The sequence below is a fragment of the Agelaius tricolor genome, unplaced genomic scaffold (genome assembly GCF_023055355.1).
Source record: "Agelaius tricolor isolate 1412-34295 unplaced genomic scaffold, bAgeTri1.0.p SCAF_35, whole genome shotgun sequence".
Lineage (NCBI taxonomy): Eukaryota > Metazoa > Chordata > Aves > Passeriformes > Icteridae > Agelaius > Agelaius tricolor.
The window spans coordinates 1,981,638-2,008,144 of NW_027269295.1; the positions used below are offsets into that span (position 1 = coordinate 1,981,638).

The 26,507-nt window shown below is 43.8% G+C and overlaps 1 protein-coding gene across 1 annotated transcript; it reads left to right on the forward strand.

Annotated features, from left to right (window-relative positions):
* Positions 1 to 1,605: 1,605 nt before the first annotated feature.
* LOC139602787 (myosin heavy chain, skeletal muscle, adult) lies at positions 1,606 to 17,636 on the forward strand. Its single transcript, XM_071452957.1, has 38 exons — positions 1,606 to 1,812; positions 1,900 to 2,043; positions 2,135 to 2,291; positions 3,903 to 3,930; positions 4,028 to 4,142; positions 4,222 to 4,314; positions 4,444 to 4,507; positions 4,604 to 4,702; positions 4,808 to 4,911; positions 5,011 to 5,149; positions 5,679 to 5,797; positions 5,894 to 6,043; positions 6,598 to 6,768; positions 7,325 to 7,634; positions 7,790 to 7,863; positions 8,745 to 8,832; positions 8,927 to 9,044; positions 9,360 to 9,483; positions 10,126 to 10,262; positions 10,365 to 10,620; positions 11,359 to 11,601; positions 11,708 to 11,884; positions 11,970 to 12,115; positions 12,203 to 12,293; positions 12,382 to 12,771; positions 12,924 to 13,050; positions 13,217 to 13,335; positions 13,798 to 13,994; positions 14,347 to 14,530; positions 14,617 to 14,782; positions 14,954 to 15,078; positions 15,225 to 15,533; positions 15,635 to 15,838; positions 16,106 to 16,231; positions 16,326 to 16,496; positions 16,588 to 16,692; positions 16,834 to 16,929; positions 17,481 to 17,636. The coding sequence occupies exons 1-38, from the start codon at positions 1,606 to 1,608 to the stop codon at positions 17,634 to 17,636; spliced, it is 5,829 nt and encodes a 1,942-aa protein (XP_071309058.1).
* Positions 17,637 to 26,507: the final 8,871 nt, after the last annotated feature.

Consider the following 26,507-nt stretch of genomic DNA (forward strand, 5'->3'; position numbering starts at 1 on the left):
TTATGAATAATTTTTTTGTTTGAAACTATGAAGAACTTTCTGTTATATCACTTATGACTGATTATTGCAATAATGAACATTCCTCTAGTATGCACATTTTGAATTTTTTGATTTCTGCAAAATACCAAGTGAGGGTTTATTCACGTACATACTCAATTGCTTTTAGAGCTAAGGAGTCACATTTCACACTGAAGGCACAAACTACACGTCCAAACTTGAAACCGTATTCGACCTTGCTGTCTGTTGGATTCTTCTCTATCTGATATCCCTGGACCACTGCATGACTGGTTTTCCCCTTTTTATTATAATATATAGCGAATCACTGAAAGAGTTTTAATGATAATTTGTCTTTTGTAGAACTGCCTTTTCTAATGATATAAAGGCAAGCTCTAAGTTCATAGGACCACATGTACAATATACATTACATTATTTCCCTTTTACATCTGCAAAAGTACAGAAATGCCAAAGAATCCCATCTGGATCAAAGATTAAGTTACCTGTAAAGATCATAGAAGAGCCAATAAATCATACACCCAAGTTCTTTAAGTGCCTTGACTAGTCCAGATTCCAATATTAATAGCCCTGTCAGACTATTTATAGGAAATGTGTCCACAGGGATGGTAAGATGCGAAACATTTCTAAATATATCAGGTCAAATGACAATTATGCCATTAGTTAAGTTTGCCAGACAATATTTTGCCAAAGATGGTTTGCCAAAATATATTTTGACAGAAGGAAAAGGAAACATCCAAAGCATCTGCATACCAGAGTCTATAAAAGTCTCTTTGGAGTGCTGTGCCCAGTCTTGACAGAAAATTTCGAGGTAAGTGTTTGGCTCCTGTGAACTGCTGGGCAAAACATATACCTTTTTATTCCATTTAACTTCCTATAAGACTTGGATATCCACTTCTGTCATGGACTGACTCTATAAGCAGTAACTGTATTGTAGGTTTGAAGGCAGCATGTTTTCCTTCAAATTATGTATTAGATCTGAATATCTGTGCAACACAAAATGAGGTTTTATGTTTTCAAGTAGCAGTGACCTCTGCCACCAAAATCAATAACAAAATTTAACAACTTTTAAGGAACAGGATGAAATCCAAGAGTTTAACATTTGTGGCAGGGATAACAGGCAATAGTAACATTTTTATCTGTCATAATGCAAGATGAATTATCCATAGCAAGTAATTTTTAGAAAGCCACTACTTGCTATCAGAAAAAAGAACTAATTCAGAGACTTTCAGTAGCATTAAAAAAAAACAAAAACAGAGACTCTGTTATGGGAACAGCCAAATTTGCTAGAGTTAAAAAGTTGAAATAATACTGCTAAACTTCACAACATACTGTACACTTAACTGCTGTTCTGTACATGGTCTCTTAGCTGGATGTCTAAGGATTAATTTTAGAGATCTGTGTAAGTATTTTCAGCCAAGACTGGGAAGTTTAAATCCAACTTTTGTCTTGCTTATACCTACTTTAATATTTCAAAAGATCAAAGTGCAAAAGATCTCCTTCCTTTCACAAAAAGATGTTCATTCACTGACACAACATATCTTGTAGCCTACAGAGGACCCTGCAGACTGTGGCTCCTGAAGAAGTGCAACAATGTCAACTCCAGACGCTGACATGGCCGCCTTTGGCGAGGCGGCTCCTTACCTCCGAAAATCGGAGAAGGAGAGAATTGAGGCCCAGAACAAACCTTTCGATGCCAAGACCTGTGTCTTTGTGGCACATCCAAAGGAGTCCTATGTGAAAGGGAAGATTGAGAGTAAGGATGCAGGGAAGATCACTGTCAAGACTGAAGGTGGAGAGGTGAATAAATTCAAAATGTACAAATAAAATCTAATTTCCACTCTAGGTTCTTAGCTGACATACATACATCTCTCTATTGTGTGGCAGACCCTGACTGTGAAAGAAGATCAAGTCTTCTCCATGAACCCTCCCAAGTATGACAAAATCGAGGACATGGCCATGATGACCCACCTGCACGAACCCGCTGTGCTGTACAACCTCAAAGAGCGTTACGCAGCCTGGATGATCTACGTAAGTGGCAGCAGCAGCTTCCTCTGGGCAGCCTCAGGGGCTGCTGGGCCAGCCTCAGGGGAAGCCAAGGTGCTGTGTCCCTTCCTTGCAGACCTACTCGGGTCTCTTCTGCGTCACCGTCAACCCCTACAAGTGGCTGCCGGTGTACAACCCCGAGGTGGTGTTGGCCTACCGAGGCAAGAAGCGCCAGGAGGCCCCTCCACACATCTTCTCCATCTCTGACAACGCCTATCAGTTCATGCTGACTGGTGAGTTTCATGATTTTCTTTAAAATCACTTGGCTGTAAACGCTCACAAAGGAGAAAAATGTCTTTTTTTGAAACAATAGTTCAGTTTAATGTTGCTGGGAATGTGGATGGTCTGTCATCACTGTAAATAGATTTTTTATTGAACATCATAATTTAGATAAAGTTTATAGAAATCAATGTTAAATTTTCATGTCCAGTGTATTTGGGAGGATATGATTTAATATTGAATATATTGTCAGATTTTCCATTCAAGAAATTTGGATATATTTTAAATCTCTGCTTTTTCTCAGATGAAAGGATTGTTCTTTTAATGATTTGCTATGCAGGACTGAAAATCACTAGGGTGAATTTCTGTAAATAACGCTGTGTATAAATGGAAAGTACATTCAACATTGGAGCCAATGTTTTCTATGGTAGCTTTACAAAAACTCTAGAAGCAGTCTCAGTCAGAAATTGCAGTGAAACGTGCTCAGAAAATTGATAACTTCCTTCCTCTGTCTCAATCAATTTCTTCTTTTCCATTCATTATTATAAATGAAAGAAATACCAAAGAAGGGTAGTGACAATGTTTCTAGCACAGTCTAAATAACTAGAATTTCAGGAAACAGCAGCTTGGTCGGAAATATAGATAACAGTATAATAACATGTATTTTAATTTGTTACAAGAAATTTTCTTCCCTCTTTTGTCCCCAGTTACTGTATTTAAATCTGTAGCATTCAGAGTGTTAAGAAAGTTAATCAGAAGAGAATTTAATGAAAACAAACAATATTAAATTGATGTTTGAGTACTTTGTGTCTTATCAGGGTCAAAGGTGTCATATGTTTAACCTTGCTGACTCCTTCATAAGACATGCAGAAACTTTGTGAGTGTAAACCCAGACTTCTCCACTAAAAGTTAGTTCCCTAATTGATTAGTCTATTCCTGGAGATTTTTCAGTTTTTATAGTGCAAAGGTTTTGTCAATGGAGTCACAATGGGAGCATAGGTTAAAAAAGCAACCAGACAAAATTATGGAAAGCAAACTCAGCTCAAGATATAGCAAAGAGAAATATTGAATCCAATTAAGTAAGTACCAAAAATTGAATATTCTAGATTATGGCAGACTACTCTGGTAAAGGTTACTACATATTTAGAATGTTACTTTGATTTTCTTTAGGCAATAATCAATTGGCCAACAACATAAAAAACATTCAGGAGACTTATTGATTGATCAGGAATGGTTGCTCCCATGTAATAAAGTTTATGAGACGCACATGCTTCAGTTCAATACAGCTTGCTGATAGACAATTTAATCAGTAACTCTACAAAATTGATCATTAGTTGGAATAATTTTTACAAACAAAATGAATAGCATGACATGAAGGGAATTGCCAGAAAAAGAAGTGCAAGTGTGCTATACTTGGCATCATCTCAAGGTCATGACATCAACTTCCCAACTGGATCTAGGAACATTAAATATTGAAAAGGAAGTAGTAGGGGTGAAGGTAGAAAAGTTTATTAATGGAAATAGATGCCCAATCCTAGTGCACCTTCTAAAAGTCACAGGAAGAATTTTATCAATGATATTCATGACACATAATAATAATAATTTATTTTCTGCCTTGTTCACAGATCGTGAGAACCAGTCCATCCTGATCACGTAGGTACCCCCCTGCGCGGGTCCCTGTGGGGCTGCCCGGTGCCAGGGCACCGCCTGCCTGACCACGCACCCTCTGCTTCTCTCTTGGCTTTGGCAGCGGAGAATCCGGGGCCGGGAAGACTGTGAACACAAAGCGTGTCATCCAGTACTTTGCAACAATTGCAGCCAGTGGGGACAAGAAGAAGGAGGAGCAGACCTCAGGCAAAATGCAGGTGAGGTCCCAGGGCTAAAAACCTGCAACAACTCAATTTCTTGATGATCTAGATCATGACAAGAAGACATCTGTTCTAGGGGACACTTGAGGATCAAATCATCAGTGCCAACCCACTGCTGGAGGCCTTTGGAAATGCCAAGACCGTGAGGAATGACAACTCCTCACGCTTTGTGAGTTCTTACTTTGCATAAGATCTTCCCCCCTCATGGCAACACACTTGATGCCTGAGAAGTTCTTCATGCAAAGAAGATGTCAGCAGAACACATCCAGGCTGACCTGCTGCTGCTTCTGCTTCACAGGGCAAATTCATCAGAATCCACTTTGGTGCCACAGGCAAACTGGCTTCTGCTGATATTGAAACTTGTAAGAGATTCTCCTGGAAGGCTCCCATCCCTTCCCAAATTCCCATCTCCATGTACATTCCCACAAGTGTCTAACTCTTTCTACCTCTCTGGGCAGATCTGCTGGAGAAGTCCAGAGTCACTTTCCAGCTCCAGGCGGAAAGGAGCTACCACATCTTTTATCAGATCATGTCCAACAAGAAGCCAGAGCTAATTGGTAGGAAAGAGCATTATGGCTTTTTGGGGTTGATCACTTAGGAACAGCTCCCTCTCTTACCTGTTGGCAAAAGTAAACCTATGCCTTGCCTTTTCCTATTTGCAGACATGCTCCTCATTACCACCAACCCCTATGATTTCCATTATGTGAGTCAAGGAGAGGTCACTGTCCCCAGCATTGATGACCAGGAGGAGCTCATGGCTACAGATGTAAGTAACACAGCAACAAGGTACCTACAGAGCATGCCTTGAGGGTGACATCTCTGACCCACTAAGGACACATTTTTGAATTCATTATTTTGATTGCAGAGTGCCATTGACATCCTGGGCTTCACTGCAGATGAGAAAACAGCCATCTACAAGCTGACAGGGGCTGTCATGCACTATGGGAACCTCAAGTTCAAGCAGAAACAACGAGAGGAGCAGGCAGAGCCTGATGGCACAGAAGGTACCCACAAATTCAGGGGCTGATTTGTGCCCTTCTCTGCCTCCAGAGGTGATATGTTAGCCTCCAGAGGCACACTGCAGTGGCCTGAGTCCCCACATACCATACAGAGAATTCCTTTTTTGCCCCAGTCCCTCTAACTGCAGAGGCGCTTTCCTAGTCATGGGAAGTTCCATTATTCTATCCAATGGTGGCTCCCCAAAATCATACTGCCTGAATGCTGAAACTTCCATTTCAACAAATCCCCTTCCCACAGAGAGAAAATATGCCTTGCCTTACGTCCTGCTACTGGCTTCTGTTGTTCTTCTGGGAAATTCCTGGTTCAAGCTCTTCCTATCCAAGCCATCCTTGTTCCTGCTTTCAAAGACCAGCATCAGTAGTTTCCAGAATTTGCATTGCTCCACAGGCCTTCAATATGGAATGAGATAAATGTTCTTCCATTCCTAGAACATGAACAGCAAAGTTGTTCACAACACCTGAAGTATAGAGATTGTCCATGAACAAGTGCTTTTCTCTCCCCCCCCACCTCTAGTGGCTGACAAGGCTGCCTACCTAACTGGCCTCAACTCAGCTGAATTTCTCAAGGCCTTGTGTTACCCCCGAGTCAAGGTTGGGAATGAATTCGTGACCAAAGGTCAAAACGTGACACAGGTAACATCTGACAGTTGAAAATGCACAGCTTGAAGGACTATGTGCGCATTTTTCTTTGCCCCTCAGAGGTAATTCCAATCCTGTCTCCTCCGCTAGGTGAACAATGCTGTCGGTGCCCTGGCCAAGGCAATGTTTGAGAAGATGTTCCTGTGGATGGTTGTTCGTATCAACCAACAGCTGGACACGAAACAGCCCAGGCAGTACTTCATTGGTGTGCTGGACATTGCTGGCTTTGAGATCTTTGATGTAAGGAGCAAGGGTTTGACACCTTGACAGTGTCAATGGGCAAGGAGGGGTCAGGAGGACACAGGAACACACAGAGGACTAAGGCTCACACAGCTATGAGCCAGAGAGGTGGATGCTCTTGTAAAGGCAGTGGTCTGGCAAGTTCACAGCATGTTTCCTGTTCTGTGAATGCAGTGATGATGCAAGGACTTCTATGTCAGAACACAAACCCCCTCATATTATTGTTCTGAGACCTGGGAAATTCTTGGCTGAGACACTCAGGAGGTTTCTACCATCCAGCAGCTCAGAGAACTGGCACCATGGAGCTACTGAGCTTACCAAAGACTTGCAGCTGAGTAGCACAGTGAAAAAGAATTGTCACTTTTGCTTTGATTTGCAAAGTAATAATGAAAATCTCCTTCCAAGGACATTGAGTGTTAGAGTAGAAACACATGGTGGTAGAGTGGGGTTGGGACTGGTGTTTCAACTTCAAACAGCCTTAGGAGAATGGTGGCAAGGGCCTGTGTGTTTTAGCACACCTTGAGAACCTGTGCACTTTTCCTTGCTTTGGGCAGTTCAACAGCTTTGAGCAGCTGTGCATCAACTTCACCAATGAGAAACTGCAACAGTTCTTCAACCACCACATGTTCGTGCTGGAGCAAGAGGAATACAAGAAGGAGGGGATTGAATGGGAGTTCATTGACTTTGGCATGGACCTGGCTGCCTGCATTGAGCTCATTGAGAAGGTACCTTTCCCTTGCATGATATGATGGCTGTTGGAATTCTGTGATGTTTCTGAGGCACAGTCAAATCCAAAGTCCACAGACAAATTTGAGAAATAAATATCACATCACCTGACCTCCCCAGACTACAACGCCCCTTGTAGCTGTTTTTCCCCATATTTTTCTCTTTATCATTGCTTCCCCAATTCTACTACCAATTCTCATGTGAGCTGGATAGGCATTCCTACCAATTCCATGAAGATAGGCTGCAGGGAGGCAAGGGATGGCCAAAGAAATAAACTCCTTGACTGAGAACAACTCCTGGTAAAACCAGGCTTTCATCCAGGCTGAGATGCTGCCAATAGTACAACAAGACTTTGATGTTCATAGTACAGGGTTCTTGTCATTGTCATAGAGTCACAGATTGGTTTGGGTTGGAAGGGACCATAAAGAACATTTTGTTCCAATCCCCTACCATGGCGGGGGACTCCTTCCACTAGACCAGGCAGGTGAGCATCCCATCTAAAGTGACATTGAACATTTCCATTAACCTTCCCTTGTCACTTGTGATTTCTCCCAGCCCATGGGCATTTTCTCCATCCTGGAAGAGGAGTGCATGTTCCCCAAGGCAACTGACACCTCTTTCAAGAACAAGCTCTATGACCAGCACCTGGGCAAGTCCAACAACTTCCAGAAGCCCAAGCCAGGCAAAGGCAAGGCTGAGGCCCACTTCTCCCTGGTGCACTATGCTGGCACAGTGGACTACAACATCTCTGGCTGGCTGGAGAAGAACAAGGACCCTCTGAATGAAACTGTCATTGGGCTGTACCAGAAATCATCTGTGAAGACCCTGGCTTTACTCTTTGCCAGCTATGGTGGAGCCGATGCAGGTCAGTTTTTTTGTTGAAATTGTATTTTTAATATAGGACAATTTTTTTTAGAATTAAAGCTGTAAACACTAGAATGTAAAGTGGCTTTGTGTTTTGTATTATCCAATATATCTTGTCCATATTATAAAACTTTTTTTATTTTCTTTTTTTTTCAGATGCTGGTGGTGGTGGCAAGAAGGGAGGCAAGAAGAAGGGTTCTTCTTTCCAGACTGTCTCAGCTCTTTTCAGGGTAATTAGAGTATTTAATATCTCCTTAAAGATGGAAAGCCTTTTATTCTGAATCTGAAAGGTCTGTTTGCATTTTGGATATAACTCTTGTCATCCTTTAAAACCCTTCCCTTTCCATCCTTGTAACTTATGCAATATTCCTTTTATAATACCATCTTTGAATATTCCACAAAGATATCTTAAGTTCACCTACTTAGATGGGAGTGAGTAACTTACCAGCTAACTTCCTTAAAATCCTCTCCATAGCATTCAGATAGATTTCCTAGACTTTTTTATGTCTTTAGGCAGATTTTCAGTACTTACTCATAGTAAAATTTGAAAATAATAGATCAAACATAAAAAGCAAAAAGAAATTACTCCAACATTATAGGATTTTAAGACAATGACTGGATTTCAATGTGAAAAAAGAGCAAAGATTAAATTATATCAAATTAATGACTTCTGAGGTCAGTTTTCAGTTGTCTTCAAACTTTGAGACTGAATTACTATTAAAGAGTCATTTTATATGGACCACCCCCTCCATTTAGAAACAACTTACTTAGCTGAAAAATCAGATGCTAGTCATGCTCGATCAGGAGTGTGTCATTTATTTAATATCCCCAACACTATACCACAAGAATTACCAGCTCAAAGGAAAACTGTGAGATGATAGCCCTGTATTTGGATGAGGAGGTCAAGGAAAAGTAATGCTAACCATTATTCTGTAAAAGAACTTCAATACCAAAATTTGGGACCCTTCAGCTTCCAATTTTCCTTTGGGGAGTTCTGCAACTTGTTTTAGAGAAGAAAGGTCTGCATCCTGAAACACCAGTTTGTTACATCCACTGTTAAGATTCTACTGCTTACCCTTAATAATGTAAACTTCATTTCATGATCTCACAGGAGAATTTAAACAAGCTGATGGCTAACTTGAGAAGCACTCACCCCCATTTTGTACGGTGCATCATCCCTAATGAGACTAAAACACCTGGTAAGGCAAGCCAAGGGGAGGAAAGCTTGAGCAGCAGAAGCTCTTCTCCTGAGTGCCAAACAGCAGGGTAGTCACTAATGCTGGTATTTGTCAGGTGCCATGGAGCACGAGCTGGTGCTGCACCAGCTGCGCTGTAACGGCGTGCTGGAAGGGATCAGGATCTGCAGGAAAGGGTTCCCCAGCAGAGTCCTCTATGCTGACTTCAAACAGAGGTGAGAGCTCTGAACCTTTCTGCCAATGCAGAGCAAGCTGAAGAGCCTGATCATCTTATAATATACTGTGAACTTTTTATTTTAAATTGGCACTGATCATACATGTAGATGTTTCACCATCAGTTTATGGTGATGTGGCAGTGCTGAGATCAGGATTGTTTTGTACTTAGAATTACTATTAAAAGCATTTCCCATATCCTCGCCTTAGAGGGTGAGCTGTCTCTAGGCATGAGATTGGTTCAATGGTACAGTCTGAAAAGTTATGGTGGTTGTTTCAACGAATGAGATTTCTTAATGTTCTGTTTTCTCCTACAGATACAGAGTACTTAATGCCAGTGCTATCCCAGAGGGACAGTTCATGGACAACAAGAAAGCTTCAGAGAAGCTCCTTGGGTCCATTGATGTTGACCACACCCAGTACCGATTTGGTCACACCAAGGTAAAAACAAGACCTGTGTTAAAAGTTTGTCCAAACCAGTGAGAGCGGGCTCTGTCAGGGAATCAGGCACAGCACAATAACATAACAGAGCTGCCAGACTAGGGGCTACTACCAGCATGTGCCCAGTCTCACTGTACTCAAGGCAAGTGAAGATGACCCAGGAATGGTAGTCAGACTCAACTGAGAGTCCACACCATCAGTCAAGTCTGTTACAATAAAATGATCTAAGTTGAAGCCATAAAACCTTGTTTTTCAACATTTGTCAGGGTCACATATAGGTAGGCTAAAAAGGCAAGGCCCTAGTCATTAATTCATGGACATAGACACAGAAGTGAGATTGGTCTAACATCAAACCAGGAATTAAAAGGTCATGGTAGAGCTCACCAGTGTCCATGACCAGGTATAGGAGTGGCTGAGGCTGTGGCTGAATTGGAAACCAGTACTCATGACACATGGGTCAGACAAGGACTGAATGCTTAGGGCTGAGATTATGGGAAGTCCTAAGCCCTTGGACAGAGTTTATGGGAGAGGGCCCAAGGTGATACTGATCATGGCCATTAAACTCTTTCAGCAACCTGAATGACTCTGTGCTCTGTTCTATCCTACATCACAATTACATGGTGCAACATTTAATTTCTCAAGGTGTTCTTCAAAGCTGGGTTGCTGGGACTCCTGGAGGAGATGAGAGATGACAAGTTGGCAGAAATCATCACTCGCACACAAGCCAGGTGCAGGGGCTTCCTGATGAGAGTGGAGTATAGGAGAATGGTGGAGAGGAGGTAGATATTTCTCATAATTAGTTGATTTTCATGGAACTTTACTGATGAAGTTTAAATTAAGCACACCATATCCATATAATAACTATGTGAATTTCAATTCAGAGAGTCCATCTTCTGCATCCAGTACAACGTTCGCTCATTCATGAATGTCAAACACTGGCCATGGATGAAGCTGTTCTTCAAGATCAAGCCCTTGCTGAAGAGTGCAGAGTCTGAGAAGGAGATGGCCAACATGAAGGAAGAATTTGAGAAAACAAAGGAGGAGCTTGCAAAGTCTGAAGCAAAGCGGAAGGAGCTGGAAGAGAAAATGGTGGCCCTGGTGCAGGAGAAAAATGACCTGCAGCTCCAAGTGCAGGCTGTGAGTATCACGGTTTATTTTCCTCTGGGAAAAGAATGATGTACTGTCAGAATGCTTCTTGTCCTGCAAAGAGACTCATAGAAAGACCTACTTTTCCTACATACAATAAAGCCTTGATTATTTTCAGAAACATGGATACTTCCTATTAAAACTCAAAAAGGACAAGGGAGTTTCTTAACAACCGATGAAATGATCAGCTAGTTACCACAGAAGATCCTAGACGTGGCCTGGAAAGAAGCCACAGAGGTAGCTGATAGGCTAGAACTTTATTTGCCATGCAGTATATAGAAAAGTGATAAATTTCTTTCTCAAAAAAAGTGTTCTCAAAAATTGAAAAGCCACTAAGTAACAAATATTTTAAGGCTATGTTGAGACAACCAAAGAAAAAGTGAGTAGATACAATTGCCATGAGGGAAAAAAAAAATGTTCCAAGACCTTACTCATGCTGAAATTAGAAATTGAATTAGAATGTTCTGTTCTGTATTAGTGCTTATTGTATGAGGCATTGTCACAGATAACTGCCCTGGGAGACAAATATAGGAGACACAAAAACTTAAGAATAAATATTGATTCGAAATGACAAGGTTTACCAGTAGACATCACTCAAGATCCTTCTATTGCTGATCTTGAAGATCAGGTTCAGCTGCTACTTTTAAACCTACCTACTCTATGATTAAAAAAGGCAGAGCAGAGAATGTTCAAAACAGTAGAACCCACAAATTTCTATCTCCCCACCAGGAAGCAGATAGCTTGGCTGATGCTGAGGAAAGGTGTGACCAGCTCATCAAAAACAAAATCCAGCTGGAAGCCAAAATTAAGGAGCTGACAGAAAGGGCTGAGGATGAAGAAGAAATTAATGCTGAGCTGACAGCCAAGAAGAGGAAGCTGGAGGATGAATGTTCAGAGCTGAAGAAAGATATTGATGACCTTGAGCTAACACTGGCCAAGGTGGAGAAGGAAAAACATGCCACTGAAAACAAGGTATGAGGAAGAAACTGTCACTCGAACTCCAGAAAATGGGATGTGTGTTATCACAGGACTTCTATAGCTGCTTCCTTTATTTATATTTGGTCCCTTCTTCTCAAAGGTGAAAAACCTGACTGAGGAGATGGCAGCTTTGGACGAGACCATTGCCAAGCTGACAAAAGAGAAGAAAGCCCTCCAAGAGGCCCATCAGCAGACCCTGGATGACCTGCAGGTAGAGGAAGACAAAGTCAATACTCTGACCAAAGCCAAGACCAAGCTGGAACAGCAAGTGGATGATGTAAGCACACAGACATAGAGCAGGAACAGGACAGGTATGGAGTCCAACGAGGCTGGCAGAGCCCTGATGGTCTTGTTGTGTTTAGCTGGAAGGGTCCCTGGAGCAAGAGAAGAAACTGCGCATGGACCTGGAGAGAGCAAAGAGGAAACTGGAAGGAGACCTGAAGCTGGCCCAGGACAGCATCATGGATTTGGAGAATGATAAGCAGCAGCTGGATGAGAAACTGAAGAAGTAAGTGTGGTTCTGGGGCACCTGAGTGCTGGGCTGCAGCACTTATCTTTTTTCTTGGAGCTCTAACACTGTTCACTTGTCCCAAAGGAAAGATTTTGAAATCAGCCAGATCCAGAGCAAGATTGAAGATGAACAAGCCCTGGGCATGCAATTTCAGAAGAAGATCAAGGAGCTGCAGGCAAGTCTCTGTTCCTTGCCCTGCCTTGCTCAGGCTCAGCTCAGGCAGGAGGAGGGCACAGCTGTGAAGGGTCCCTGCTGTTCTGCAGGCCCGCATTGAGGAGCTGGAGGAGGAAATTGAGGCAGAGCGAACCTCTCGCGCTAAAGCAGAGAAGCATCGCGCTGACCTGTCCAGGGAGCTGGAGGAGATCAGCGAGCGCCTGGAAGAAGCAGGAGGGGCCACAGCAGCTCAGGTGGAGATGAACAAGAAGCGTGAGGCAGAGTTCCAGAAGATGCGCCGTGACCTGGAAGAGGCCACGCTGCAGCACGAAGCTACGGCTTCTGCCCTGCGCAAGAAGCACGCGGACAGCACAGCTGAGCTGGGCGAGCAGATCGACAACCTGCAACGCGTGAAGCAGAAGCTGGAGAAGGAGAAGAGTGAGCTGAAGATGGAGATTGATGACTTGGCCAGCAACATGGAGTCTGTCTCCAAAGCCAAGGTATGGAGTTGCAGGAGAAAATGCTCACAAGAACAAAGTGTGGCAAAAAACTTGCCTCTGACACACACATTCTCAGAAACAAAATCTCCACTGTGACAATAAGGCAGAGTGCAGACCATCATCTCTTTTCCTTTTCTGTGTTTTCTCTCTAGGCCAATCTGGAGAAGATGTGCCGCACACTGGAAGATCAGCTGAGTGAGCTTAAAACTAAGGATGAGCAGAATCAGCGCATGATCAACGACCTCAATACACAAAGAGCTCGTCTGCAGACAGAGTCAGGTGAGACATCCTCATCCCCAAAGTTCAACAGCAGGACCTCTGTGCCCTGAGAGTACAAGTGGCAGCTGGTATAAGCTCTCCAGACCATTCCAGATTACATGGCTTTACAAGCAGAAGTTGTCATAAGAGGAACAATCTACTTCCTTTTTTTCCTTTCCTATTCCAGGTGAATTTTCCCGCCAGGTGGAGGAGAAAGATGCTCTGATCTCTCAGCTGTCTAGGGGCAAGCAAGGATTTACCCAACAGATTGAGGAACTCAAGAGACATCTAGAGGAAGAAATCAAGGTCTGGAAGTACTCTAGTGTCCACAGCCTACATCACCCCCAAAAGCATCTGCAGAATCCTGACTGATGCTAGACTGCTTCAGTGTTCTTTCCCCAAACACACATAGGACTGGAGGGAACAGCACTAATGCACAACCCATCACTCTACCACAAGGGAGGGAAGGAAGCAGGATGCTGTATGTGTTGGAGGAAGTATTCCACATGAGATTCTTCCATGAGATTCTGAAGATCCTCTAAGACAGGATTCAGCCACACATGTGTGACCATATATACAAACAGCAGATTACTGTCCCAAGAGTCCTAAATGCATCCTGATGCTCCAGAATATGTCAATGAGGGCTTCACCAGCTCCAAGCTATACATTTGCCCAATTAGAGTTTCATTCCGTTTTCATGTTCAAGTTCACAGTCAAGAGGGATTTAAATATAAGTATTCAAGTTTGCCAAACCCAATGTCTCCACAGGCCAAGAATGCCCTGGCCCACGCCCTGCAGTCCGCTCGCCACGACTGTGACTTGCTCCGGGAACAATATGAGGAGGAGCAGGAGGCCAAGGCAGAGCTGCAGCGAGCCCTGTCCAAGGCCAACGGTGAAGTGGCCCAGTGGAGAACGAAATATGAGACGGACGCGATTCAGCGCACGGAGGAGCTCGAGGAGGCCAAGTATGTGGGGAAGCAGAATGGGAAATGACAGGAGAAGACTGAAATTGGTCACGGGAAATTAGAAACTCTGAGAGTGATAAGAATGGCGGGAGTGAAGCAAGAATATACCGTCTTTGTAAAAAACGGGGGGAGAGAGAAAAAAATGCAGATTGGAACTAGAAAACATAGCCTTTAGAAGTGTTAAAACAGGCCTAATCCTCCCAAGGTGATAGGACAAAGCAAAGTATAGATCCTTACATATCTGTGAAAAGTGCACAGTTCAAAACCCTTAAAGTGATCAGCTGACCTCTCTCAAGTACAGAACTGATTCCCTTCCAAGCTCTAACGTGCAACTGTGCTTGTCTCCTCCCAGGAAGAAGCTGGCCCAGCGCCTGCAGGATGCAGAGGAGCATGTTGAGGCTGTCAATGCCAAATGTGCCTCCCTGGAAAAGACAAAGCAGAGGCTGCAGAATGAAGTGGAGGACCTGATGATTGACGTGGAGCGATCCAATGCTGCCTGCGCTGCTCTGGATAAGAAGCAGAAGAACTTTGACAAGGTCTTTTGGCCTCCAGCACCAGCACTCCTGGCCAGAGCAGGGCCCCGTGATGGCCACAGCCCTACTCACCCCCCGTTTCTCTTCAGATCCTGGCAGAATGGAAGCAGAAGTATGAGGAAACGCAGGCTGAGCTGGAGGCCTCGCAGAAGGAGTCGCGCTCTCTGAGCACGGAGCTGTTCAAGATGAAGAATGCCTATGAGGAGTCCTTGGACCACCTGGAAACAATGAAGCGGGAGAACAAGAACTTGCAGCGTAAGCCCCTGGCCCTCTGCTCCTCCCTGGCCTTTCTCACTATCAGCCATTCCCACCATTCTTCATGGCTCTGTGCCTGCAGGTCTGCAGAGATGCCTGGCACCTTGGTGGGACAGGGCCCTTCCCATTCTGCTCTGTGCCTGACCGTGCCATTGATCTTTGTTCCCACAGAGGAGATTTCCGACCTCACGGAGCAGATTGCGGAGGGAGGAAAGGCGATTCATGAGCTGGAGAAAGTGAAAAAGCAGATTGAGCAGGAGAAATCTGAACTTCAAGCCTCCCTGGAGGAAGCTGAGGTACAGACAAGGCTAATTAATGATGGCCCCACCAAGAGTATGGGTGTAGTCTTTTGGAGACAGAGCAGGATCCAAGCCATCCTTTCTTGTGGGACTGCATGAAAGATTACTTTGAAAATAAAGCATCCTTTGTGCTGAATTGGCAGGCCTCCCTGGAACATGAGGAGGGGAAGATCCTGCGCTTGCAGCTTGAGCTCAACCAAGTGAAGTCTGAGATTGACAGGAAGATAGCAGAGAAAGATGAGGAGATTGACCAGCTGAAGAGGAACCACCTGAGAGTCGTGGACTCGATGCAGAGCACTCTGGATGCTGAGATCAGGAGCAGGAATGAGGCCCTGAGACTGAAGAAGAAGATGGAAGGAGACCTGAATGAAATGGAGATCCAGCTGAGCCATGCCAACCGCCAGGCTTCCGAGGCACAGAAGAACCTGAGGAACACCCAGGCTGTGCTCAAGGTCCGTTCAGCAGAGCTTCAGAAAGAGAAATGAGATTGATGACATTTCTGCCATTCAAGCACCCACTGATGCCTGGTAATTTCCCTTGTTTCTCTTTCCAGGACGCTCAGCTGCACTTGGACGATGCTCTCAGGACACAGGATGACCTGAAGGAGCAGGTGGCCATGGTGGAGCGCAGAGCAAACCTGCTGCAGGCTGAAGTTGAGGAGCTCCGGGCAGCCCTGGAGCAGACGGAGCGGTCAAGGAAATTGGCTGAGCAGGAGCTTCTGGATGCCACTGAACGTGCACAGCTCCTCCACACCCAGGTAAGATGCTGTTGGAAATTTTTCCCATTCACAAGTGATAACAAAGACTGAAATTGTTATTCATCTTTTAAGTGACTTCTATGTACACATTTGAAGAAATGTGCTGCAATATGTCCCCTCCATCCAGCCCTCAATATCTGGTTTACTGCTCTGGTGCCAAAGAAGTCTCTTGCACTAAAGACTTTCCTAAACCCTAGCCACATTTTCAGGCCTTGATGTGGAGGCATTTGGTCTGACAGTAGGAATCTTGTCTTTCCTGTTGCACAGAACACCAGCCTGATCAACACCAAGAAGAAGCTGGAAACGGACATTTCCCAGATCCAGAGTGAAATGGAGGATACCATCCAGGAAGCCCGCAATGCTGAGGAGAAGGCCAAGAAGGCCATCACAGATGTGAGTTGGACACTCCTGGCATTGCTGCTGATGAATGTAGTCTCCCCAAAACATCTCCAGTCCCAAAATGGCTTTGACCCTTTGCTCTGATCAGGCGGCCATGATGGCAGAAGAGCTGAAGAAGGAGCAGGACACCAGTGCCCACCTGGAGAGGATGAAGAAGAACCTGGACCAGACAGTGAAGGACCTGCAGCACCGTCTGGAAGAGGCCGAGCAGCTGGCACTGAAGGGGGGGAAGAAACAACTTCAGAAGCTGGAGGCCAGGGTGTGTAGGGCTGGGGCTGTGCCTGAGTGAGCGTGTCCCTCCTTGGAGAGACATTGCCAGGGCAGCTGCAGGGCTGGGCTTGTCCTTGCAGGTGCGGGAGCTGGAAGGGGAGGTTGATGCTGAGCAGAAGCGCAGCGCTGAAGCCGTGAAGGGTGTGCGCAAGTACGAGCGCAGGGTGAAGGAACTCACCTACCAGGTAAGGCAGGAGCTCTCCTGCTCTCACTGGGCTTTCTCACAGTGAGTCACATTTTGCCCATATCATTCCCATGGGGAATTGTTAACCTCATGTGATGCAGAACCAAGAATTGACTCTCTAATCTGTTTACCAACTCTTTAGTCTGAGGAAGACAGGAAGAATGTGCTCAGGCTTCAGGATCTGGTGGACAAGCTGCAAATGAAAGTGAAATCCTACAAGAGACAAGCTGAGGAGGCTGTAAGTATCACTCTGAGAATGGGTAAAAATTCCATTAGGGCAGAACACACATTGAATGAGTCTGAATACCAGGAGAGGGATATGAAAGAAACTCCCGAGACACAACATTTTTGGCCATGCTGTTTTGCTATAGTTTCATGAGGCCTTGGTGAGCTCTGGGCACCCTGCATTCAGGGACATTCATTAAGGGAAGTTCTGCAGCCTGTTTCACAGAGGAGGCCAGAGTAAACAAACCCAGGGGCCACACCCAGTGACTGACAAATTCCTGAATCTCTGCTACTAATCAGCAGGAGAAGGCTTCCTGGTCTTCTTAACCCCATAATTCATACAGACAAGTAGTGTGAGGGTAATTACAGAAATGATAAATCGAAGGGATGAAATAGATTCTCACATGTGACACAGTCCTGGTGAAGCTTGTCCCAGTAGGGTCCTGTGAAAGGGAGGATGAGGAGCTCTTTGTGAGTCTGATTTGCAGCCCCATAAGGCTGGCTTGCAGCAGGATGAAACCGCTGCCCTGGGCTCCTCACCCCTGACTCCCTTTCCCCACACAGGAGGAGCTGTCCAATGTCAACCTGTCCAAGTTCCGCAAGATCCAGCACGAGCTGGAGGAGGCCGAGGAGCGGGCTGACATTGCAGAGTCACAGGTCAACAAGCTCCGAGTGAAGAGCCGTGACATTCATGGCAAGAAGATTGAAGAGGAAGAGTGAGGATGTCACCAGGCAGCAAAGTGACCTGAGGGCTGCACAAAATGTGGACCCTCTCTCACTGTCTTCCAGATTTGATATTTGCAACCATCTCAATACATAGGCAATAAAGAGTAGATTCATTTGCATTCACATCATGTGTAGTTATAATTTGTTTTTGTTTTTTATGTGTGTGGTCTGTATGACCACATAGTTTTGGATACGGTTTTTCCTTGTAAAACCTTTGTGTAGCTTTGTGGTGGTACAGCTTTTTATAATCTAATTTCCCAATGATTATCCCTTCAATAACACTTTAGCCAATGAGCAATGAAAGCTTCTTACTCACATAAATAATCCTGAAATACACAGAGTGAAAGAGAAAAGTTGTTTGTGCTGTTGCCCGTGTTGGTCAAGCGGCTGTTGAGTAAGTCAGAGTGGTGTTCAATAGGAAGAACACATTTCCAATGAAATTATGTTAGTTATTTCAGGCACTAAGGAAGGACAAGGAATTATTCATTAGAAATGTACATTAGAAGGCTTCCATGATACTCAGCAAACAGTGCCATTAAATAATACACCAAATTCAATATTGTTAAATCACAAAATTGTACAGATATGGAAACAAAATGCAGTGCCATTTGTGAAGAAATGGACTCTGGGCTGAGAATCCCCTGTCAGGAGGGAGTTCTGCCACATGTTCTGCATAATTGTGTGAAAATATCAGCTTGTTTCTCATTAGTGGTAGCAGAAGAGAAAATAAGAAGAAACAAGGTCAAGGAGACCAATTACACCCAGGGACTTAGGAAGATAAGTTTTCTAAGATAACCCTGTATAGAAGGAAATGGGAAGAGTGCACGTCTGTAAGAAGATGCACCATTTATTGGAAATGTGTATCAAATACCTTCCCTATCTCAGAAGATAGCCATACATGTTTGAACCCTGCATGTGGACCTGAAATCTTGGGATATATTCATGAAGGTATATGAAATGGTACCAGTAAGTCCCATCAGGGAGATCAGCTTCAGGCTGGAGGCCCAAGGCAGTGTTGGGGACTGGGCAGGAATGTGAGCACCCCACCAGTTTTGTGGAAGTTGAGATGAGGGGTAAGCACTGGCAGGCATTGCGACGAAACTGCCTGTCTGCTCCCTCACAGGTGGAGAGACACTGAACAGACCATGGGTGCAATGAGGCAGTGGCCCACTGTCCCACACTTACCTCTGGCCATTGGTGATGTGAAGAAAGCCCAGACAGCTGAGGCGATGCCCCAGGGTGGGCGATGCCCCTGGTGTAGGGCACAAAGACATCAGCTGGGCTGTGGTCATGCCTTTTGCCTCACCATTTAGGCTGTTGATGTCAGGACAAGGCTCCTTCAGCTTTATTCTCGGCTTCAGGGCCCATCAGGCTCCTGTCAGTCACAGGGAGCTGCCGGGCAGCAGCTGACAAGGCCTCTGCTCCAGCACCCAGTGCCAGGGGATGGCAGCCTGGAGCCATCGAGGGGACCCTGCTCTGGGCCCTGCTCCTCTGCAGACCAGCAGGGAGATCTCCCTGAAACCCGGGTGCTTCAAACCTGCTGAAACTGCTGGGCCCATCTTGTTGAAACCTGGGTGCTTCAAACCTCCAGAAACTGCCTGGCCTGTCTCACTGTAATCTGGGTGCTTCAAAACTCCTGAAACTGCTGGGAGATCTCTCTGAAACCCGGGTGCTTCAAACCTGCTGAAACTGCCTGGTCCATCTCCCTGAAACCTGGGTGCTTCAAACCTGCTGAAACCGCTGGGCCCATCTTGTTGAAACCTGGGTGCTTCAAACCTCCTGAAACTGCCTGGCCCATCTCCCTGAAACCTGGGTGCTTCAAACCTGCTGAAACCGCTGGGCCCATCTTGTTGAAACCTGGGTGCTTCAAACCTCCTGAAACTGCCTGGCCCATCTCCCTGAAACCTGGGTGCTTCAAACCTGCTGAAACCGCTGGGCCCATCTCCCTGAAACCTGGGTGCTTCAAACCTGCTGAAACTGCCTGGCCCATTTCATTGAAACTCAGATGCTGAAAACTTCCTGGCCTACCTGTTAGGAGCAAATCACAGCAGAAGGGTTAAAATCCAGCCAGGTGGGCCAGTTTCATGTGCTCCCCAAAGAACAGTTGGGATGGGCCAAAGAACAGCTTTGGAAGAAAATGCTGGAAGTAAAGACCTTGAGCTGACAGAAGCAGGCACTGCTTAGGGCACAGGGCCTCAGCTGCACTGGGCACTCTGCCCAGAAAGGGAATCACGGAGGTGCTTGGGAGTGTGTGGCTAACAAAAGGACAAGACACAGTGTCAGTGGCCCTGCCACCTCTACTGCACACCCTGTGGAGCAGCCCAAGGAGAGCAACTGCTCTCAGGGTTGTATTTATTAGAAAGTAAGTGGTTGATGTTTCCCTCTTTTTGCAATGTTGAGGCTCATAAGAGGGCAAGACTTCCTGGTGGTTCAGTGTTCCTATGCTACTTTTCTAGTTTTGTTTTCTTATTATAAAGCTAACATTTTATCTGGCCTTAGCTGGACTGGAAGACATGCAATAACAACTACTGAAGATATTTTGGCAGCGTCTCAGGTACCTAGTGAATGACAAGCATGTTTGGAAAGCTCCACGGTCTGCCTGGCTTCTAAGTCACAAATGCTACAATTTCTCATGTATTTTAAACCCAGTAATTAACCAGTCAGTGTTGACAGGTAGGAAGCTTGTTGGAAAGTACATCAGTCAAAGAAGAAAAAAGAAAAATCTTTCAAAATAAATAGGATTCTGGAAGGTAAGGTGTCCTACTTCTAAGTCTTATTGAATAAATTCTGAGTTACTAAGCTAAATGCAGTCATGTTTAGAAACCATTCCCAAAGGTATCAGTGCAGCTGGAGAAGGCATCTAAAGAGCATTTGGGTTATAAAAGATACAAATGTAGTCCAGAAGAGCTCTTTTCTATTTAACAGTAATTCTGAGTTACAGAAACAACTCAAGAACAAATGCTACATTAAATTCTCAAGCTCTTTGTCTTGTTCTAGACATTCTCAAACATTTTGTCACGCTCCTCAAAGAGTCAGAAGTGGAAAGCTTGATAATATAATTACTGAATGCTTAGTAAAATTTCCATCAGAGGAGTTTGGAGGCACCAGGAAGGACAGTGTATATTTATTCTCACTAGAGTATTACTGTTCACTCTCAGATGACTTGCCTTATTAACATAAGCCAAATGGGTCACTGGCTGCCTGTCTGATGGAATTTCTGGCATGAGAGATTCTGTCCATGGAGCTAAATCAACAGGAAAATGCAAGACCAGTTACCTTCCCTCTGATGCACAGAGCTTAAAGAAGGTGCAAAGACTCCTGTTTGAGCTCCTCAGCTACTTCCTGACATCCTCAGCAATCTGACATACTCTGGAAAGGGCACATTTCTGAATGGCTCAGCCACTTACTGCTCCAAAACAAGGCTCAACTGAAAGCAGTTGGGTCCAGCCCAGGAGAAGTGGCAGGTAAAATTAGGATTAAATCCCACATCAGAAAAGTGTTCCTACAGGCTGTCCTCTATAGATGCTCATTCTCTGAGAGCTCTGACCCTGCTGTAGCCCCACAGACAGCCCTTAGGCTTTTCTCCACACACACCCGCTCTTTCACAGGAGATTTTTACAGCTCCACATGGTTTGTTCCTGCTGAACTCTTCATGATTGTCCTCAGTCCTTTTTGTTTTGTCTTCCCCCAGGTTTTGTTTGTATGCCCTTCATAAATCAGTGTCCGTGCTGAGTAAGAATCTGGCGATGACAGAGAATAATGTTTCCTTGGTAAGCATGCCCAAAATATCTTGGTTCCCAGTGTCTTCTTGGCTGGATGTATCCCTGTGGGGCATGAGAATACATTACATACGTTTATGTCTCACTTTTGTGAAATGAAGAAGAATTGTCAGATGATGATGGCTTTGGTACTTTGCCAGCTGCTTTGTTCCATTGGTTATGTTCACAATCCAACCCTGAAACTATTAGCATGGCTAATTGTGTGACTACAGAGGTAAATTTGTTAAAAGAAACTTGTTAAAGAATAACTAAGCTACTGAACAATCTGAAAATGCTCAGCTTTGTTTTGCTCCTTGGGGAATGAAATTACACACTCCTGAAGATTTGCCAAAGTCTAGAGACATTCGTGTGATGCACCTGCTCCTGTCAAAAATGGTGTTGAATTTCTTGTTTGATTTACTAACATGTCATGACTAATGGACTGCTGCTGATCCAGCATGACCTCCTGCTACAGAGCATGAACTGTGCTGTTAAAGACCAGTGTTTGCAGGAAGTCCTTCTCCACTGCACTCTGATGCATACACTTTAAATGTATCAGATTGTATTATTCCTTCTCTCCAGGGTCTTTTTCTGTTCTTTCATTTCCTGACTATTTGATCTAGATGGATCATTTTAATTCTTATCTCTTATGGTTATGCAAAAAGTAGAAAAAATATTTAGGGGCACACTGCTACTCACTATAATGTAGCACTGTGTGTGCAAGGGAACAGGCTGGGACCCTCAGCTGTGGCAGAGAACCTCATGGCCAAAGGAAGAACTGTGTACAGGAAAACATGGCAGGGACTTGATGTTTTCCTGTGGATTGTTGCTGAGATTTACAATTTCCATTGCCACAGAATGGACAAAGTTTTGTCCCCCATCAATGTGGGAACTTGCACAGGGCTAAGGACTGCTGTGCCAGGAAACCAGCCTGTTCATGGGTATTCTCTTGGTGTATTGACCATTACAGAATTATTTTTACCATGCTGGGATCAAAAACAACAACAACAAATCCTAAAAAGATATTTTTTGTTACAATGTTGAAATGATCTGACTCTGTCAGTTTAAATACTTACATAGACAGAGAGTGAAGGGCTGTGATTTGTATGCTGGTCTGCATCTAGGGCAGGGGTTCCCTACTCTGAAATGCAGTGATATTCTTGAATATTTTGCCAGTTATGATAGCCAGCAATTCATAATTGCAGCTAAAAGACAAGGGATACAGCTTGTGTGAGCCTGGGAATTGGTTATCAAGCACCCTCTCCTGAGGACAGTGTTCTGTAAGGATATCAGTGGTTGTCAAATAAGGAAGGAGGAGGCTGTCCTTCCTGCAACCTAGAATGCCTTCCCAAGGTGTCAGATTGAGCCTTAAACCCTTCAGATAAAAATCCAGTTTTAATTGTTTATATTAGTCTTTCTGCAGGGAAACTGTGAATTGTGCAAGGGTATGCAGTCTCTGACATAAGAGCAAAAGCTAACACAACATTTTGCCTCACTGAATTTAGCATCTGACAGCTTAAAATTTCTGAAACAAGTTTGTTGCACTTTTGTAGTCCCTCACATGTAATTTACATTAATGTTCTTCATGTTTTGACTTTCTTGCTGGGAAAAAAAGTTTAATAGAAAAACAGTGTTGTGTTCCAGTGATCAAAACAAATGCCCACATTCTTTTAACCCCTTCATTAGCATTCTAGATGCTGGAACAGAGTGGACACACAGCAAATATGCTGATGATACAGAACTGGGAGGTGTGGCTGATACACCCCATAGCTGTGCTGTTATTCAGAGGCATCTTGACAAGTTGGAGAAAGAGGTTGACATAAGTTCAGTAAATAAAAACTGACAGTTCCATACCTGGGGAGCAATAACCCCATGAACCAGCACCGGTTTGGGGATGACTGGCTGGAAAGCAGAAAAAGACCTGGTAGACACAAAGCCAACAGCATCCTGGCTTTCATGATGAGAAGTGTTCTGAGGTTTTGCAGAAGATTATAGAAACAAGTTCAACCCAGTGAAGTGTTATTGGGCACTAGTGGTAATATTTGGTATCTGGATACCAGTCTGGTGTCCACCAGAGGGACTGAAGGTGATTGGAGACATCCCACAATCTTTCATAACACCGTAATGAAAAAACAGAATGCAAATCCTATAATTTACATGCTGCTCTTGTGGCTTCCCTAAAAATACTTGCATTTAAAGTATAGAAAAGTTTGAAGTCTATGTCTATTGCTGATGGGCAGATAGACTTTGTAACTAACCATAATCCATTTGCTTTTGATGATGTCACAAAAGATATGGAATCTTTCTTAATTGATTGTGGGATTTTTTTAATGTAAAAAAAAATCTGCAAATTGTTAAAATTAAAAATACCAGTTGGCTTTTCTGTTATAAATGGTACATTTGGGCAACACAAAATTCCCACACATTGCACTGTGCTGAACTTCACTGCACACCCTGTAACTTGCAGAGGATTATCGGGATCAAAATGGAATATTAATAGCGGTGAAATGGAAAATTAATTTCTCCTCACTTTGTGATTTGTTGCCATACATGGAGGACAGGCATCATTTTGCAGGGACACACTATTCCTGGAGTCAGGCTGCCTGTCAGCTGGTAAGTGCTGATGTAAAGGTAACTGATCTTGGGAAAAACATGGATCCATAATAGGCATAAATATACACCTCTGAGAGAAAGCTTAAAATAGATGCATCTGATACCGTGTTTTTATTGCAGAGACTTCCAAGTCCATAATAATCTTGATGTGAAAGAGTGACAGGTATATCTTAGAACATAAGAGTTCCATTCCCTTTCCTGTCATCAGAGGTGGATGAACACATCCCTGTTCCACAGAAACTATTTTTCGTGAGCAATTTTATTTCCTTAAGACTAACTAGAGAAAGTGCTTTACTCTGAATAATCTAATGCCCAAAAAAGCCCAGTATTTGATTTGTGACATGTAATTTAAGGCTTGATTCTGGCAATTTTATTCACTTGGGGAATGTTCACCATTTGCCCATGCTGCTGGGCTCTTTCAAAATAAAGAGGAATTAGGAATAAATATTATTTAAGCAGTGATAAGTAGAGGTTTGCAGTCTTTAAAGGCAAATGTATAACTTTAAATGAAAAAGCAAAGATGAATCTCTGGAAAATGTCTGAAGAAAAGATCTACCAGCTTTGGGTATATTCTGTGTTTTTCCAACCAATTTCATGCCTGTTGCTCTGTACCTCAATGACTGTCTCTTTAGGCCATGGGTAACAGATCAATTTGCCAAATCTCTGCTTTTTCCTGGCATTGCAGGAGGGGCAGGCAGGTTGTGTCTGGTGCCTTCACACATCACAAGTGCTTGTGAGCAGAAGCACCCAAAGAAACACCTGAAAACATCAAAGGAAGGGAAATAAGAGGTACTGGTGGTGACTGGGAGGACAGAAAGTATTTAGGACACTCCTGAGAGAATATGTACTCATTGGGTGAGCAGGGTGAGCTATTTTACAAGCAGGTGACTCTTGTAAATACAGATTGAGTGTGACCTTCATGCAAGCAACTGTGCAGCATAGAGCAGTGAGATCATGCTCCTTCTCATGAGGCCAGCCTGACCCCTGAGGTGGCACATCCTATGCAGAAACACTGTGAGTTTTGGGTGGCTTGGAAAACACTTCCAGTCTGTTTCTGTCAAGTTACTGTAAGGATCCATCTGAGAAGAAAGAAATATTTATTTCTGAACAAGGTGGTCATTAGAGTTAGTACTGAGCAGTAAATGCCTTTTCCCACTGCTTGAAAATAGCTTTCCCTTTACTCACCTCTCCACTGCTTTTTGTTTTCTCCTGCCTGCTGGTCCATACTTCATGTCTCTCTCTCCCTCTCTTGTTCCACTCCATCAGAATTATTTAAATGTTCATAAGAATGGATGAACTCTTTTATGATGAGAGACTTGAAAAGATTAGCTTGAATGATGATGGGTCACACTTGCTGAATGATTGAAAAGATAGTCTAGGGAAATGAAATTGATACAAGATGGATTTATTTATATAACTCTGCTGAGGAGAAAAAAAAACAAGGAGAAAAAAAGACTGAAGGAAAATATAAGGAGCAAAATGAATGCAAAGAGTCCATTTGCTAATTCATTTTGAAAATAAGAGGTACATTTCTGATCTAAAACACCTATATATCCATATCTTGAGAATTTTAGAGGTAAACAAATTCTATAGAAATTAAGATCTGGAAGATGCCATAAAATTCTGGTCACTGCAGCACTATATCAGAAAATTTTCTCCATCCCACTTTCTGTTTTCACTATAACTTGGCGATAATTTGTGACCTGATGAGATTGCAGAATTGACTGTAAGTTAGGTTGATTGTTACAGCAGACTGGGGAGGTGATTGTTTCTATCCTCCTTGTTTCCAAATTACATCAGTCTTGCTTTTAATGTAAGGCTAAATCTTCTTTTTTGTTCCAGATGGACTTCCAGGAGTTTCAATGTTCTTCTGCTCAAGAAGTTTTAGCTTTGTCATGGATAGCAAATGAATGACAGGGATATTTATCAAGCTTCTCTATCCAGACAGATGTGTAAAGCACAAACTAGAGTCTTAGACAGACAAATGATATACCAAAATGCCCACTCATGAATAGCAATCTGCAAATCACAAAAATCATTTAACAAAAGCCTTCATGACATGCCAAACATTTCTCACCATTAGGGAGAGAATTGTCTGGGGGAGAACCATGTGCCTAGTAAATACTGAATTTATAACAAGGGCTGGGAATTTTACACTGACTGTTGTGACTCTATATCTGTTCTTCTAAAATGACTGATGGGATGGCCTCTTTCCAGAGTTACTGTTCATCATTATATTACATCACATCTTTTTTTTTTTTTTTCTTTACTTTGCTTCTCTTTGTCTGTGTTCTTAGCAGGAGATTAGTTCTCCCTGTGCTCTCTGGCATGCACCTGCCTTCTCTTCTGGATGAGCTGCTCACTGGAGGTTATACAATACCATGCTAGGAAAGGGCTCATTCATGCCACATTGTACTCCTGACACTAGCAGGGGAATAACATTCTTCCTGCACATGCCACTTTGTTGGCCTGCATCAGAAGAGCCCTGGATGCT

Bases quoted from the DNA above. Each gene is read 5' to 3' on its own strand.
- LOC139602787 (XM_071452957.1), top strand. From the start codon at position 1,606: ATGTCAACTCCAGACGCTGACATGGCCGCCTTTGGCGAGGCGGCTCCT. The intron at 2,044-2,134 runs GTAAGTGGCAGC...CCTTCCTTGCAG, and splicing joins ACGCAGCCTGGATGATCTAC to ACCTACTCGGGTCTCTTCTG. The intron at 16,497-16,587 runs GTGTGTAGGGCT...TTGTCCTTGCAG, and splicing joins TTCAGAAGCTGGAGGCCAGG to GTGCGGGAGCTGGAAGGGGA.